The sequence below is a fragment of the Pituophis catenifer genome, unplaced genomic scaffold, assembly GCF_029215685.1.
Source record: "Pituophis catenifer annectens isolate HBS135680 unplaced genomic scaffold, rPitCat1.0.hap2 SCAF_15, whole genome shotgun sequence".
NCBI classification, from domain to species: domain Eukaryota; kingdom Metazoa; phylum Chordata; class Lepidosauria; order Squamata; family Colubridae; genus Pituophis; species Pituophis catenifer.
The window spans coordinates 16,004,919-16,019,162 of record NW_027256895.1 but is presented as its reverse complement, the minus strand read 5'-3'; the positions used below and the strand labels follow the sequence as shown (position 1 = coordinate 16,019,162).

Here is a 14,244-nt window from a genome sequence, read left to right as displayed (position 1 = left end):
CAAATTCAATTTTTCCCTTCTATTCTATATTATACCCCTTCCCATTGTCATCTATTTTTATATCCATCCTCACATTGGTTAATTATGTAATATTACAGTTGTTTAATATAAATTCAACATTTTAATATAAATCAATTAGTTATATAACTACCTTTTTTGTATATTAATCAATATGAACATGAATATTCCAATTATTTCCATGCAAATCCAATTTCTTACAAATCAGTTAATTATATTTACCAATAATAATAAACCAAATAATTTCCCCCATATATTCCTCCAAACCACAACTTAACCATTTTTGCTTTCAACACAATATACAATTAATAGTATCTCAATTATTACAATTCCCTAGTTAAATAGAGCTTTTTTTCTTTTGTGTTTTAAAATCTTGAACTCTCCTCCTTTTCCCTAAATTTCCCATTGTTTGCACCTACCTTTTTTGGTGAGGTAAAAGAAAAGAAATCTGCCTGCTTAATTTTCCAACGTTGCAGCAACAGCAAAGCCAACAGCCTGCTTTACTTTCATTTTCGTTTTTCAGCATAGCTAGGGAAAAAAAAATCTGCTCCAGCAAGCAGCAGAGCCCTGAGCAAAACAGCTGAGAGCAAATCAGCTGAGAGTCGGGAGCCGATCTAATCAAGGGCTAATTAGCCTGTGAAAAAACACCGAACCATTTGTTAAATTGCTGGCTTGCCCACCCCTCGCCCACCACTATTTATTGGCAATAAATAGTGGTGCGGAGGGGCGGGGCAAGGAGCGGGACGGAACTGGCAGAATCCCACCACTGGCTATAGGGCGGCCCTTTGAAGCCCCACGGCAAGAATTTAAACAGTTTTTTTTTCCTCTAGCCATCAGCTGGGACTCAGGAGGCAGCAATAGATTGGGAGTGGGTGGGTTAAGTGAACAGCCGGCGATCCAACAGAGCAGAGAGTGAGGGTGAGTGAAGGGGGGGGTGAGAGAGGGCTTTGGCGACCCCTGTGAAATGGCTGTTCAACCCCCAAAGGGGTCGCAACCCCCAGGTTGCGAACCGCTGGACTACATCTTTTACATTCCAAGATAATTTCTTTCTGGAGAGAGAATAATTGTTATAGTACTCCTTTTCAAGGTAGATCCTTCCTTCCTTCCTTCCTTCCTTCCTTCCTTCCTTCCTTCCTTCCTTCCTTCCTTCCTTCCTTCTTTCATTCATTCATTCAATCATTCATTATTTCACACTTCTTTGCTTCCCATCTCCTTTTTTTTTTTTTTTTTTTTAATTTGATTTATATGCCGCCCTTCTCCGGAGACTCAGGGCGGCTTACAGTGCATTAAGCAATAGCCTTCATACTTTTGTATATTTATACAAAGTCAGCTTATTGCCCCCACAAACTGGGTCCTCATTTAACCTACCTTAGAAAGGATTGAGCCTTGGAGAGATTCGAACCAGCAGTAAATTGCAGGCAGCTGTGTTAATAACAGGGTGCTTTAAACCACTGTAGTACCAAGGCTCCTTCAGAGAGGCACTTATGGGTGGTGTACAATTTCATCAATAAAATGAATCTTTTTAACCAGAATAATTTAATATTGTTTTTAAAAACCAAAGTGTTGTATTCAGCAAAGTGTTAATACCAAAATTAATGAGAAAAATGACCCCAACAGAACTATTTCCATGCTTTTCTTTTCTATAGTTCTATTTTGTTTTCTTCTCAGCACATGAACTCTCATTCCCCCATATTTATTTCCCATCATCAAAGGTTCATAGCAGTGCAGCAGTGTCTATTGAGATATGATAAACAAGTTTCTTTCTGATATTTCTCAAAGCATAATTGCAAAGAATGGTATTGATTAGTAATTAAGGATAGTTATTGTCCCTTCTTCTCCAAATCTTTACATTGTAAAAATGATGAGCTTGGATTAAGTCATTGCACTATATTAATATCTGCTTAGAAATGAAGGCATGCATGTGGGGGTGGGGAAAGGATTTGTGTTTCATGTGTGATATTTCGTTAGAAGATCTCCAAATTCCCTTCCAGTTCTGTTATTCTGTTAACTTTAGATAAAGTTCATTATTTTTTTTAATTTTTTTTTAAATTTGATTTATATGCCGCCCTTCTCCGGAGACTCAGGGCGGCTTACAATGCGTTAAGCAATAGCCTTCATACTTTTGTATATTTATACAAGTCAGCTTATTGCTCCCACAAACTGGCTCCTCAATTTACCTATCTTAGAAAGGATGGAAGGCTGAGTCAACCTTGAGCCTGGGGAGATTCGAACTAGCAGTAACTAGCAGGCAGCTGAACGATAATAACAGGCTATTAGTCTGCTGTGCCCCCAGGCTCTTTTAACTTTAGATTATAAATTAGTTATATGGTAACATAGGATTTACTGTTTTATGTCTACAATGAGTACATATTACAATGAACTTGTTATATTCAGAACATTAGTTTTACTTTTTTTCCCAACTATGATGAGCATTTCTCCTCCCTACACTTGTAAACTTAGTAGTCCTCTTCCAATTGTTCATAAATATTACCAATCTGGAGATTTAATCATTGCTGCTATTATTTATCAGGTTTTATTTCTTACAAATGAGATTACTTTTCAAAGCCTTCCTTCTTCTGACGTCCTTGATAAGTACCTGTAAGTATCCAACTACTTCTCCTCCCCCTCATTGCCACCTAAAAGATGCATTTTCTTTCATGTTTAGGCTTAAAGGTATTCGTTGCTTGTCAGTTGTTATGACCTGTTCTAGTGACCGTATGTAGTCCTTTTTTTTTTATTGTAAACCTATCCTAATACTGATGTTGAAATTGAGATGAATATTATTAGTTTTAATCATAAAGTATATGAATTTCATTCCCTTCAGGAAGCTTCCTTCATTCAACAAAGTCCCTTGTTGAAAGTAAAAAGTTTGATTAATCTAAATATTGCAGAAGCTCTCTTGTTAATCTTGAGGTTTTTTGCCTTTCATTTCATCCAGATATAAAAGAGAAACCCTCTAGTGGATATTTTAGGCTATTATACATCTAGGATGTGAAAAGCAAACTGCCTTAATTCTCTCAGAAAATATGGATAAGATATAGATAATATTGAAATCAGCTAGAGACATAGGAAACTGATTGCAGATTTTTTTTTTGCCTGATGTGATATATTTATCCCTAGCAAGTTTTAACTCAGTTACTGATGACTAATTCACTAGCTCCTCTGGAAGATGGTTATGGCTCCACTACTCTTTCTGTGAAATAATAAAATTAGTTTTGAACTTCAATCTTGTCACTGTGAGATTATGTCCCCATGTTCTTATGTTCTAATTAATATTGAGAATACTGCCTTCTAGAACCTTATTCACACACTTTAATTCATTTAAAGGTTTCAGTCCTGTACCCTCTTTCCTTCTCCCTCTAGGATGAATTTATTCGTTTCCTCTAATATTTCCTGATATATTTTCTCTCTGCTCTTGTACCATTTTTGTTGCCCATCTCTGGACTCTCTCAATCTTATCAATACTTTTTTTTAAACACAGTATTTCAAATATGGTCTGATTAAATGCTACCTTAGCTCAATGTTAAGTTGCCAGAAGTTGGTCAGTGTTAATACAATCTAGGGCTATTTGTTAGTGACCAAATTGCAGGTGTCCAGAAGAAAAAATAAGCACTAATTTATATTATGTTTATGTATAATTTATATGTATTATAGATTACAACAGCTGTCCAATTCTGAAATAGAAAAATATTAACAGATTCTAACTCTCGCTGAAGGTTCATCACTCAAAATTACCAGCACACTTTGGCTCTGGCATTTGCTGTAAAGGAGATCAATGAACATTCTGGGATTTTACCCAATGTAAGCCTTGGTTTCCATATCGCTACTCACTATCCTGTGGAAATTACAACTTATCATTTAGCAATGGAATTTCTATCTACAAAGGATAAATTTATACCCAACTACAAATGCAATGACCAGACCAACACAGTAGCTGTCATTGGAGGACCCCGTAGTAACACCTGTCTCAACATGGCAATCCCTCTATGCAACTACAAATTTCCCCAGGTGAGACAAAAAATGGATCAATATGAGTTGCTCACCAGCTATTTATTATATTCAAAAGGTGGGTCATTGAAATGGAAATTTGAGCAAAACCATGAATAAGACCATCTTGAAAGGACTGTCCCCTTTTGCTTGATGAGCAAAATTGCAGATGTCATCTAAAACTAATTTTAAGCACCCTATTTTTGTATCCCACTCAAACCCAGAGATTGGATTAAATAAATACACATGCATTGGTTTTTATTATCCTTTTTATTTTGGAAGCTATCCTTCATTCCTATGTTCTTCTGACTTTCTCCATTTAGATAGCATATGGATCTGCTCCATTGATTAATACTGAAACAGCAATGTTTGTCAAATGGATGTTCCCAGATGAAACCTATCAATTGAAAGGAATATTGCACTTATTGTTGCATTTTGGATGGACCTGGGTTGGGTTAGTTTTTCTGTTTGAGGAAGATAGAGACAGATTCATTCAGAAGAGACTTTCCATGTTTTTAGAGAGAGGAATCTGCTTTGACTTTACAGAATGTCTTCCCCAGATGAGGTATGGTAATGCAGCTGCTGAGTGGATAGAAAATGCAGGTAAAATATTCAAAGTGATCATGGAGAGTACAGTCATTGCAGTTATCTTAAGTGCTGAAAATGCCGGCTTGTTGCCTTTGAGACTAATTATCTATTTTTTCAATTATGATAATATTCCAAAGGAGAGAACAGCCAAAATTTGGATCATGTCAGCCCAGATGGAATTCACATCCATTCTAATTCATAGACAGTTGCCCATTGATTTTCTCCATGGTGCACTTTCTTTTGCAATTCACTCAAAGCAGCTGACCGGATTCCAACAATTTATGCAGAAGAGAAACCCAAACTTAAAAAAAGACGATGGGTTTATTAGGGATTTCTGGAAAGATGCATTTGAATGCTCATTCTTCAAGGATATTAGAAATGAGAATGCTGAAAGGATCTGCACTGGAGAAGAGAAGCTGGCGACTCTTCCTAATTCTGTCTTTGAGACCACCATGAATGCACATAGTTACAGCATCTACAATGCAGTCTATGCTGTGGCACATGCTCTGAACGCCATGCGCTCTTCCAAACTCAAAGGGGGTCAAAAAATGGATGAGAGGAGATGGAAGCTCTTCCTCCAATCACCTTGGCAAGTAATGTTGTGTAATGAAAAATTTGGGGAAAATTTATTTATTTATTTATTTATTTATTTAAACTTATATACCGCCCTTCTCACCAGGGGGACTCAGGGCAGTGGACAGCCAGAAATCAAAACACATATAGTACAAAAGTTAAGAAAAAAACTAAAATAGATTAAATCAGCGGCATTACCAATTTAAAATCCCAAATCTAAGAAATAAAAGAATTCCCAATTTAAAACCCAAGAACCAATAAAATTAAAAGATTAAAAATCCCCATTAAAACCATTTAAACTAGGCCGGCTTGTTGGAATAAATAAGTCTTCAGGGCCTTGCGGAAAATGTGGAGGTCCGGGATCAGTCGTATTTCAAGAGGTAGCTCATTCCACAGGGCGGGTGCCCCCACAGAGAAGGCTCTCCCCCTGGGGGCCACCAGCCGACATTGCTTGGCCAATGGCACCCTAAGGAGGCCCTCTCTGTGCGAGCGTATTGGCTGATGGGAGGTTATCCGTAGCAGCATGCGGTCTCACAAGTAACCTGGCCCTATGCCATGGAGCACTTTAACGGTGAGAATAAACACCTTGAAGTGCACCCGGAAGACCACTGGGAGACAGTGCAGCTCGCGCAGGAGCGGTGTTACGTGGGAGCGCCCTGTTGCTCCCATAATCATCTGCGTGGCTGCATTCTGGACCAGTTGGAGCCTCTGGGTGCACCTCAAGGGGAGCCCCATGTAGAGAGCGTTACAGTAGTCCAGGCGAGATGTGACGAGGGCATGGGTGACTGTGTATAAGGAGTCCCAATCCAGAAAGGAGCACAACTGGTGTGTCAGGCGGACCTGATAGAAGGCCCCCCCTGACCACGGCCGCCATATGCCCTTCCAAAGACAGCCATGAGTCCAGGAGGACACCCAAGTTGTGATCCCCCTCCATGGGGTCAGTAACTCACCCCCAATAGCCAGCAATGGCACCAGCTGGCTATACCGGGATGCCGGCATCCACAGCCACTAGGTCTTGGAGGGGTTGAGTTGAAGCCTGTTCCTCCCCATCCAGCTTCAAGACACTGGGACATCACTTCGAGGGCATCATTGGGGTGGTCAGGGGTGGAGATGTACAGCTGAGCGTCATCAGCGTACAGTTGGCAGCGCACCCCAAAACCATGGATGATCTCACCCAGTGGCTTCACATAAATGTTGAACAGGAGCGGCGAGAGGACCGACCCTTGCGGCACCCCGCAAACAAGGCGCCTCGAGGTCGACCTCTGCCCCCCTGCCAACACAGACTGCGACCGGTCGGAGAGGAAGGAGGAGAACCACTGCAACATGGTGCCTCCCACCCCCAAGCCCTCCAGCTGACGCAGTGTGATACCATGGTCGATGGTATCAAAAGCCGTTGAGAGATCTAACAGGACCAGGACAGAGGAGCAACCCCTGTCCCGAGCCCTCCAGAGATCATCCACCAATGCGACCAATGCCGTCTCCGTGCTGTACCCAGGTCTGAAGCCGGACTGGCACAGATCTAGATAGATGGTTTCATCCAGGTACTTCGGGAGCTGTCGTGCAACCACACTCTCAACAACCTTTGCAGTGAAGTGAAGGTTGGAGACCGGATGGCAATTTGCCAAAACAGCCGGGTCCAGAGAAGGCTTCTTGAGGAGGGGCCTCACCACCGCCTCTTTCAAGGTGGCAGGCAGGAAACCCTCACTCAAAGAAGCATTTATAATCCTCTGGAGCCAGCCTCGCGTCACCTCTCGGGTGGCCAATACCAGCCAGGAAGGACACGGGTCCAATAAACATGTGGTTGCGTTTAACCTCCCCAGAATCCTGTCCACGTCCTCAGAAGTCACAGGATCGAACTCATCCCAGATAACATTCTCAAGGCCGGCCTCAGTCACCTCGAAGGAATCTACCCAGTCAGAGTCCAAGCCTTCCTGAATCTGAGTGATTTTATCATGCAGATGCTGTGTAAAATCCTCAGCCTGCCCTTGCAAGGGGTCCTCTTGCACTCCCTGATGTAGGAGGGAGTGGGTCACTCTAAACAAGGCAGCTGGGCGGTTATCTGCTGATGCAATAAGAGCGGAAAAGTAATTACACTTTGCTGCTTTTATCGCCGCTAAATAGGTCCTAACATGAGACCTAACTAGTGTTCAGTTGGATTCAGATCGACTAGCCCTCCAACCACTCTCTAGGCATCTTTTCTGGCACTTCATCTCCCTCAGCTCCTCAGAGAACCAAGGAGCCGGGCAGGTTTGGCATCGGGTCAGAGGCCGCAAAGGCACGACTCAGTCCAGAGCACTGGCGGCTGTCCTATCCCAGGCAGCCACCAGGTCTTCAGCTGAGTCGTGAGCCAGAGTTACAGGCACTGGCCCAAGCTCCCTCTGCAACCTATCAGGATCCATCAGGCACCTGGGGTGGGACCACCTCATCGGTTCCGCCTCCCTGCAGTGGGGTTCGGCAGTCAGAAAGTCTAGCCTCCAGAGAGAATGGTCCGACCACGACAGGGGTTCGATAACTATATCCCCAACATCCAGGCCATTCAACCACTGACCAGAGACAAAAACCAAGTCCAGAGTGTGTCCTCCCGTGTGAGTAGGGCCAAGAATTAGTTGTGTCAGGTCCATGGCTGTCATGGAAGCCATAAACTCCCGAGCCAACCCAGACGCCTCACCGGCAGACGGCAGGTTGAAATCCCCCATGACCAAAAGCCTGGGGGTATCAACTGCCACCCCGGCAATAACGTTGAGGAACTCGGGCAGGGCCGTTGTCATGTGGCAGGGAGCCAGGTACATGATCAGCAGGCCCACCTGCACCCCATGGCCCCACTTCACCAGGAGAGACTCATATCCGGCTATCTGAGGTACAGTGGCCTCCCTTGGATCAAGACTTTCCTTAGTAACGACCGCCAACCCCCCACCCCTACCCTGGGCCCTTGGCTGATGAAATGCACAGAAACCTGGCGGGCACATCTCTATGAGGGGAACCCCCCCCCCTTCTTGGCCCAGCCAGGTCTCTGTAATACCTGCCAGGTCCGCACCCCCCTCCTGAATAACGTCGCAAATGAGGGGTGCTTTATTCACCATGGACCTAGCATTGCACAACATCAGCCTAAGGCCCGGGCACTGCAACTCTGGACAGCCCGGGGAGCGAGAGGAGTCCTGGGGGCCGAGGCACACCACCGCTTGAAGACAGCGGAAATTAAGAATAAGAATAGGTTTTTTGTTTTGTTTTGTTTTGTTTTAACTAGTATAAAGCTTTACAGATAGTTTTGAAAACTATATGGAACTACTGGAAACTTTCATATCGAAGAAAATAAAAAATAAATATAATTCTAATCCTTAAACATAGAGACCGTTAGAAATATATAACATACTAACTTTATTTTATGTCTAAAATGGTATGTGCAGAATCTTATTCAGTCCATTATATTTGACAATTTTTAATGTAGAAACTTGAAAACTACTCTGCTACTGAATAGCATTATTATTCCTCACCAGCTGAACTTTGGAGTTACTAAGATTCAAAGATCCCAAATGTGCTTCTTTAAAAGGCAAATGAACTTTCTTTATCTTTCTTGAATGTGTTTTGCTTCAATTCAGAACTGAAGAAGCTTCTTGGATGAGAAGGAAAACATCTTCAAGGAAAAACAAAGTAAGTCCAGTTGCCTTTTGAAAAAAAACACCTTAGGGACAGCCAATGCTTGGATGACCGAGAATCTCCTTAGACATTAAGATTGTAAGGGAATTATAATAATAAAAAAATAATAAGAAATCTTGTGAAAATAGGAATAGTATTACTCCAAGTGAATAGCAAATTTGTCAATGAATTGCATGAAGAATATCTCAAGTTTATTTAGGCCAAATTGAAAGAATCAAATTGAAATTTTCACATCCCTTTCAAAGATTCCTGATAAATTTCCTGGGATTTCCCCCCTCCTTTTTTTTTCTTCTTCCTTTAGCTCCACCGTTTCTTGCAACAGGTCTCCTTTAACAACAGTGCTGGAGAACAGGTTTCTTTTGGCCCCAATGGGGAATTAGAAACTGGATTTGATATTTTCAATTGGGTCACATTTCCAAACAAGTCCTTTCTGAAAGTCCAAATTGGAAAAATCGACCCCCTGGCTCTCCCAGAAAATCTACTCACCATTTCTGCCCAGGACGCTGTTTGGCCTCTCATGTTTAACCAGGTATCTCTCATTTTTCCCTTTTCATGGCCTAATAATCTTGCTGTGTTAAACTATCCATTTTACAGAACTTTTATCAAGCCTGTTCAAAGACCATAATATAGATATTTGATTTGATTTGACACCAACAAGAAATGGGACCTTAAGGAGAGCATACTCAGAGGGATCTCAAGTTAAAGGTTTTCCCACACCAGCATCTGGTACATTGCCTGAAACTAATACTTAGAATTTAGAAATGTACACACATCCAAATTTGACAAAACGAGGGGGAGCTGTCACCTATAAAGATATTTTGAATGAGAAAGGAGAATTAAAAGCGAGTAATACTTTAAAGGAAGAAGGAATCAAATTGGAATGGTGGGCATATCTTCAAATTCAATCTAAATTTAGCAAAGATAAAAAGGAATGGGGCATAAAGCAAGAATCATCAGAATTAGATAAAATTTTATTTAGCAGGGAAGGCAAGACCATAAGTAAACTATATCGATATTTATTAGAACAAGATATCATTGAGGAACAGGTGAAAGAAACGATGATAATTTGGTGTAAATATTTTGGGCACAATACCTATTTGGACAATTGGCAAAGTTTATGGGGAAAAATTTTAAAAATCACACTAGCAACTTCCTATAAGGAAAATCTCTATTAGATGTTCTATAAATGGCACCTCCCCCCCCACAAGATTAGCACGAAGGTTTTCCCACATCAGCATCTGGTACATTGCTTGAAACTAATCCTTAGAATTTGCATATGCATAATTGATGAAAAGTACAATCCACCAAAAATAAATTCTTTCTGAGAATTCTGATTTTATTTACGAGCAGGCATTACCTCTTTCCATCTGTAACGAAGAGTGTCCTCTTGGCCATAGCAAGATAAAAGTGGAAGGAAAATTATCCTGTTGCTATGATTGCAAAATATGTCCAGAAGGGAAGATAGCTGACCAATTAGGTAAGCAATGGATTATATTCAATATATCAATGATATAATAGATATAAATGGGGGTTTATTTTTAATAAATGAATATTTTTAATAAATATTATGGTGATTGAAAATCTTGAGCTTCACATCATATTAATGAGAATCAATGAAACAATTAAATTAATTTTTAGACTTCATAATTTTGTATTGATAATTTTTCCATATTTTTTACTTGTTTTTACTTCCTATTCTATCCAAATGATTGATTGATTGATTGATTGATTGATTGATTGATTGATTCTGTAATGTATATGATTGTCTATCACATATAGCATAACCTATGTGGCTTACCACAATATTTAGAAACATGAATAATAATTTAAACAAAAAACCTTGCTACAGGGTACCAGAAAATCAGGCTCCTGAGTCAATCCCCATTCTACCATATTACTTTAAGTGAATAACAAGGGTTTCCAAGCTTGCTACAAAGATAAAAGGGTAGGAAACCCAAATAATTCAGATGGAAGAGTATTGGAAAAGGCTGAATGCTATAGACCAGATTGAATTCTAAATTCCCTGACGGCAATATTTTAGACAAGATCTGGAGCATGCCTAACTACCAGAGTTACTGAGAAAGACAGATACCATTGAAGAAAGGTGATCTCACCTATCATTTGGCCCAGTGACATCCAGGCATTTAATGGTGATAACCAGAAAATTGAATTGCAAAGAGTAAGCAACTTGGAGCCAGTATAGCTCATGCAGAAATAAGAAAACTAGATGAGATAATTGCAGGTCCATTGCATTGCAGATCAATTATGGTTTTTGAAATGATCTTCAACCATATAAAAGGCATTTTAGTTATCAAATTGGGATCTCATTATGTCTATAGAATACTGTAAAATTGGAGCATACTGAAAATGAAATGAAGATGATTCAAAACAATAATGCTTTTATGAATGTTTTCTTTTTCAGACTTAGATGACTGTTTTCCTTGTCCAGAGGATCAATATCCAAACAAGGATAAGGATAGTTGCCTTCCAAAACGTATAATTTATTTAACTTATCAAGAACCTTTGGGGATTTCTTTGGCGGTGATTGCAGTCTCCTTTTCTGTCATCTCGGCTGTGGTGCTCGGGATATTCATTAAACATCAGGACACACCTATTGTGAAAGCCAATAATAGGAACCTCACTTATAGCCTTCTTGCTGCTCTCCTGCTCTCTTTCCTTTGCAGTTTGCTCTTCATTGGGCAACCTACCCAAGTGAAATGTCTCTTGAGACAAACTGCTTTTGGAGTCATTTTCTCTGTAGCTCTTTCGTGTATATTGGGGAAAACAATCATAGTGGTCCTTGCTTTCATGGCCACCAAGCCCGGCTCCAAAATGAGAAAATGGGTGGGGAAAAGGCTGGCTATCTCTATTGTCCTATCTTGCTCCCTGACACAATTCTGCATTTGTGTGGTGTGGCTCACAATTTCTCCTCCCTTCCCAGATTCTGACATGCACTCCATGGCTGAAGAAATTGTTCTACAATGCAATGAAGGTTCAACCACCATGTTTTATACAGTGCTTGGCTTTCTGGGGTTCTTGACTGCTGTCAGTTTCACTGTGGCCTTCCTAGCCAGAAATTTGCCTGACACCTTTAATGAAGCCAAATTTATCACCTTCAGCATGTTGGTCTTTTGCAGTGTCTGGGTGTCATTTGTTCCCACCTATTTGAGTACCAAGGGAAAATACATGGTGGCTGTTGAGATCTTCTCCATTTTGGCTTCAGCAGCTGGATTACTGGGGTGCATATTTTCACCCAAATGCTTTATCATTGTTCTGAGACCTAATCTGAATAAGAAGGAGCAACTAATGAAAAAATGAAACTGATTTTAACACCATACTCTTTGAATGTAATCTAATTGGTTGCTTTCAGCATATAGTTTTCTCCTCTGCAATTTGAGGTTCTGCCTTCCTCCTTCCATCTCCATTAATAGGACATATAAAGCAATAATTCTCTAAAGTTCACTTCAGAACCTAGAAAACTTTCCTTAATTTTTTCTTTGAAATGTTAGATAGTGATTTTGAGTCCTAATCAGTATAGTAGGCAATAACTAATAAAGAAGAAGATATGGTTTTGATCGACATGATATAAAAAAAATATGTCCAGATTCCAGAAAGAAATACAGAAAAGAGCCACAAAGATGATTAGGGGACTGAAGGCTAAAACAAGAATGATTGCTGGAATTGGATATGTCTATTTAATGAAAAAAGACTAAGAGTAACATAATAGCAATCTTCCAATATCTACGGAGCTGCCAGAAAGAAGAGGAGGTCAACCTGTTTCCCAAAGCACCTGAAGGCAGGATGAGTAATGATGGATGCAAACTAATCAAGGAGAGAAGCAACCTAGAGCTAAGAAGAAATTTCCTACCAGTTAGAACAATTAATCAGTGGAATGACTTGCCTTCTTAAGTTGTGGGTATTCCAATACTGGGGTTTTTTTAAGGAGAGATTGGACAACCATTCATCTTAAATGATATGGGGATTGGACTAGAAGATCTCAAAGTCCCTTCCAACTTTCTTACTCTGTTATATTAAAAATATTTTAGTGATACAATGTGCATTAGGGTAAACATGAATGGGTTTAAATACTGCAGCCCCTGAGCTTTGCAAAAAGCTCCCCTCCCTGCCAAAAAGAAAGAAAAAGTTTATTTTACATAATTTATGAAATTAAAGCATCTCTGGTACATGTGAAGCCAAATGTTTATCATGTTTTTGTGTTTTGAGATTCTGACAATAAAAAGAAAAAAAACCCCAAGGGATAACATGAGAGATTTATTTTTCCCTTAAAGATATTCCAATATTCCCTCTAATCATTTTCTGAGATACAGGAGAATCCAAATTAACATTCCTTTCCACAATTCTGAAAGTTTGAGAGTCACTTTACTTTATCAGGTATGGTGCTAGGTCAGAAACAAAGGAACTAGGTGCTCTTGCCCTCCTTTACCAATGAAAGCCTAGGACCGTGATGGCGAACCTGTGGCATGTATGCCAGAGGTGGCACACAGTGCGCTCTCTGTGGGCACACGAGCCGTTGCCCCAGTTCAGCTCTGCCACGCATGCACATGTGCCTCCTGCTAGCCAGTTGGTCTTCATGTCTCTGCTGCACATGCACGGAGGGGGGGCAGGGCGCATGCAGAGCACATGCACGCATTGCCTTTGGCACACGGGCTTTGGGCACTTGGTCTGGAAAAGGTTAGCCATCACTGGCCTAGGACATCAGAGGTGATATTCAGCCAGTTTGGAGTGAAGAGGAGAGGAGAGGAGAGGAGAGGAGAGGAGAGGAGAGGAGAGGAGAGGAGAGGAGAGGAGAGGAGAGAATTTATTTTATTTATTAAATTTATTTGCCCATGAAGTAATAGGAGTACTAGAATAGAATAAAAAAAAAAGAATTAAAGAATTTCAGATGAGCATTGTTGCCCTTCCTATCTTGGTGGATTGGTGGAGGCAGCAGGAAAGGGGGGAAAAGATATGATTTTGAACACAAATGCATGCCGCTTTCACAAATGTAGCTTCATATGCATGCACACCTGCACACTCAGCCACTGCTTCCATGTGCCATTTCCAAACGGGATGTGGCCCAACACTAAGCCGCAGTCTGTGACCCCTGCTCTGAATGAAAGCTAAACTCCCTTTCCGATATCCTTTGTCAAGAAATCTTATTGCAGACTGCAAAATATCAATTGTGCATAAATTGATTGGTTTGATCAGGTGTAGGCTTATGTCACTAACCAAGCCAGAAAAAAAAAGCATTATCTGCAGTGGTGGGTTTCTACCGGTTTGCCCTAGTTCAGCTGAACTGGTAGTAACGGTGGCAGGAGGCTCCACCCACCCGCCCCGACATCTCTGCACATGCGCAGAAGTGTCGTGCACGCGCATCAGCGTGCACGCACCCACGAGCAAACCGGTAGCGACCAAAATTGAAAC

General features: G+C 40.9%; 1 protein-coding gene across 1 annotated transcript; it reads left to right on the top strand.

Moving 5' to 3' along the window:
• Window positions 1-2,440: 2,440 nt before the first annotated feature.
• LOC139324442 (vomeronasal type-2 receptor 26-like) lies at window positions 2,441-12,138 on the top strand. The gene is made up of 8 exons (XM_070954153.1): window positions 2,441-2,616; window positions 3,735-4,026; window positions 4,329-5,186; window positions 6,987-7,180; window positions 8,763-8,814; window positions 9,122-9,349; window positions 10,171-10,297; window positions 11,243-12,138. The coding sequence occupies exons 1-8, from the start codon at window positions 2,441-2,443 to the stop codon at window positions 12,136-12,138; spliced, it is 2,823 nt and encodes a 940-aa protein (XP_070810254.1).
• Window positions 12,139-14,244: the final 2,106 nt, after the last annotated feature.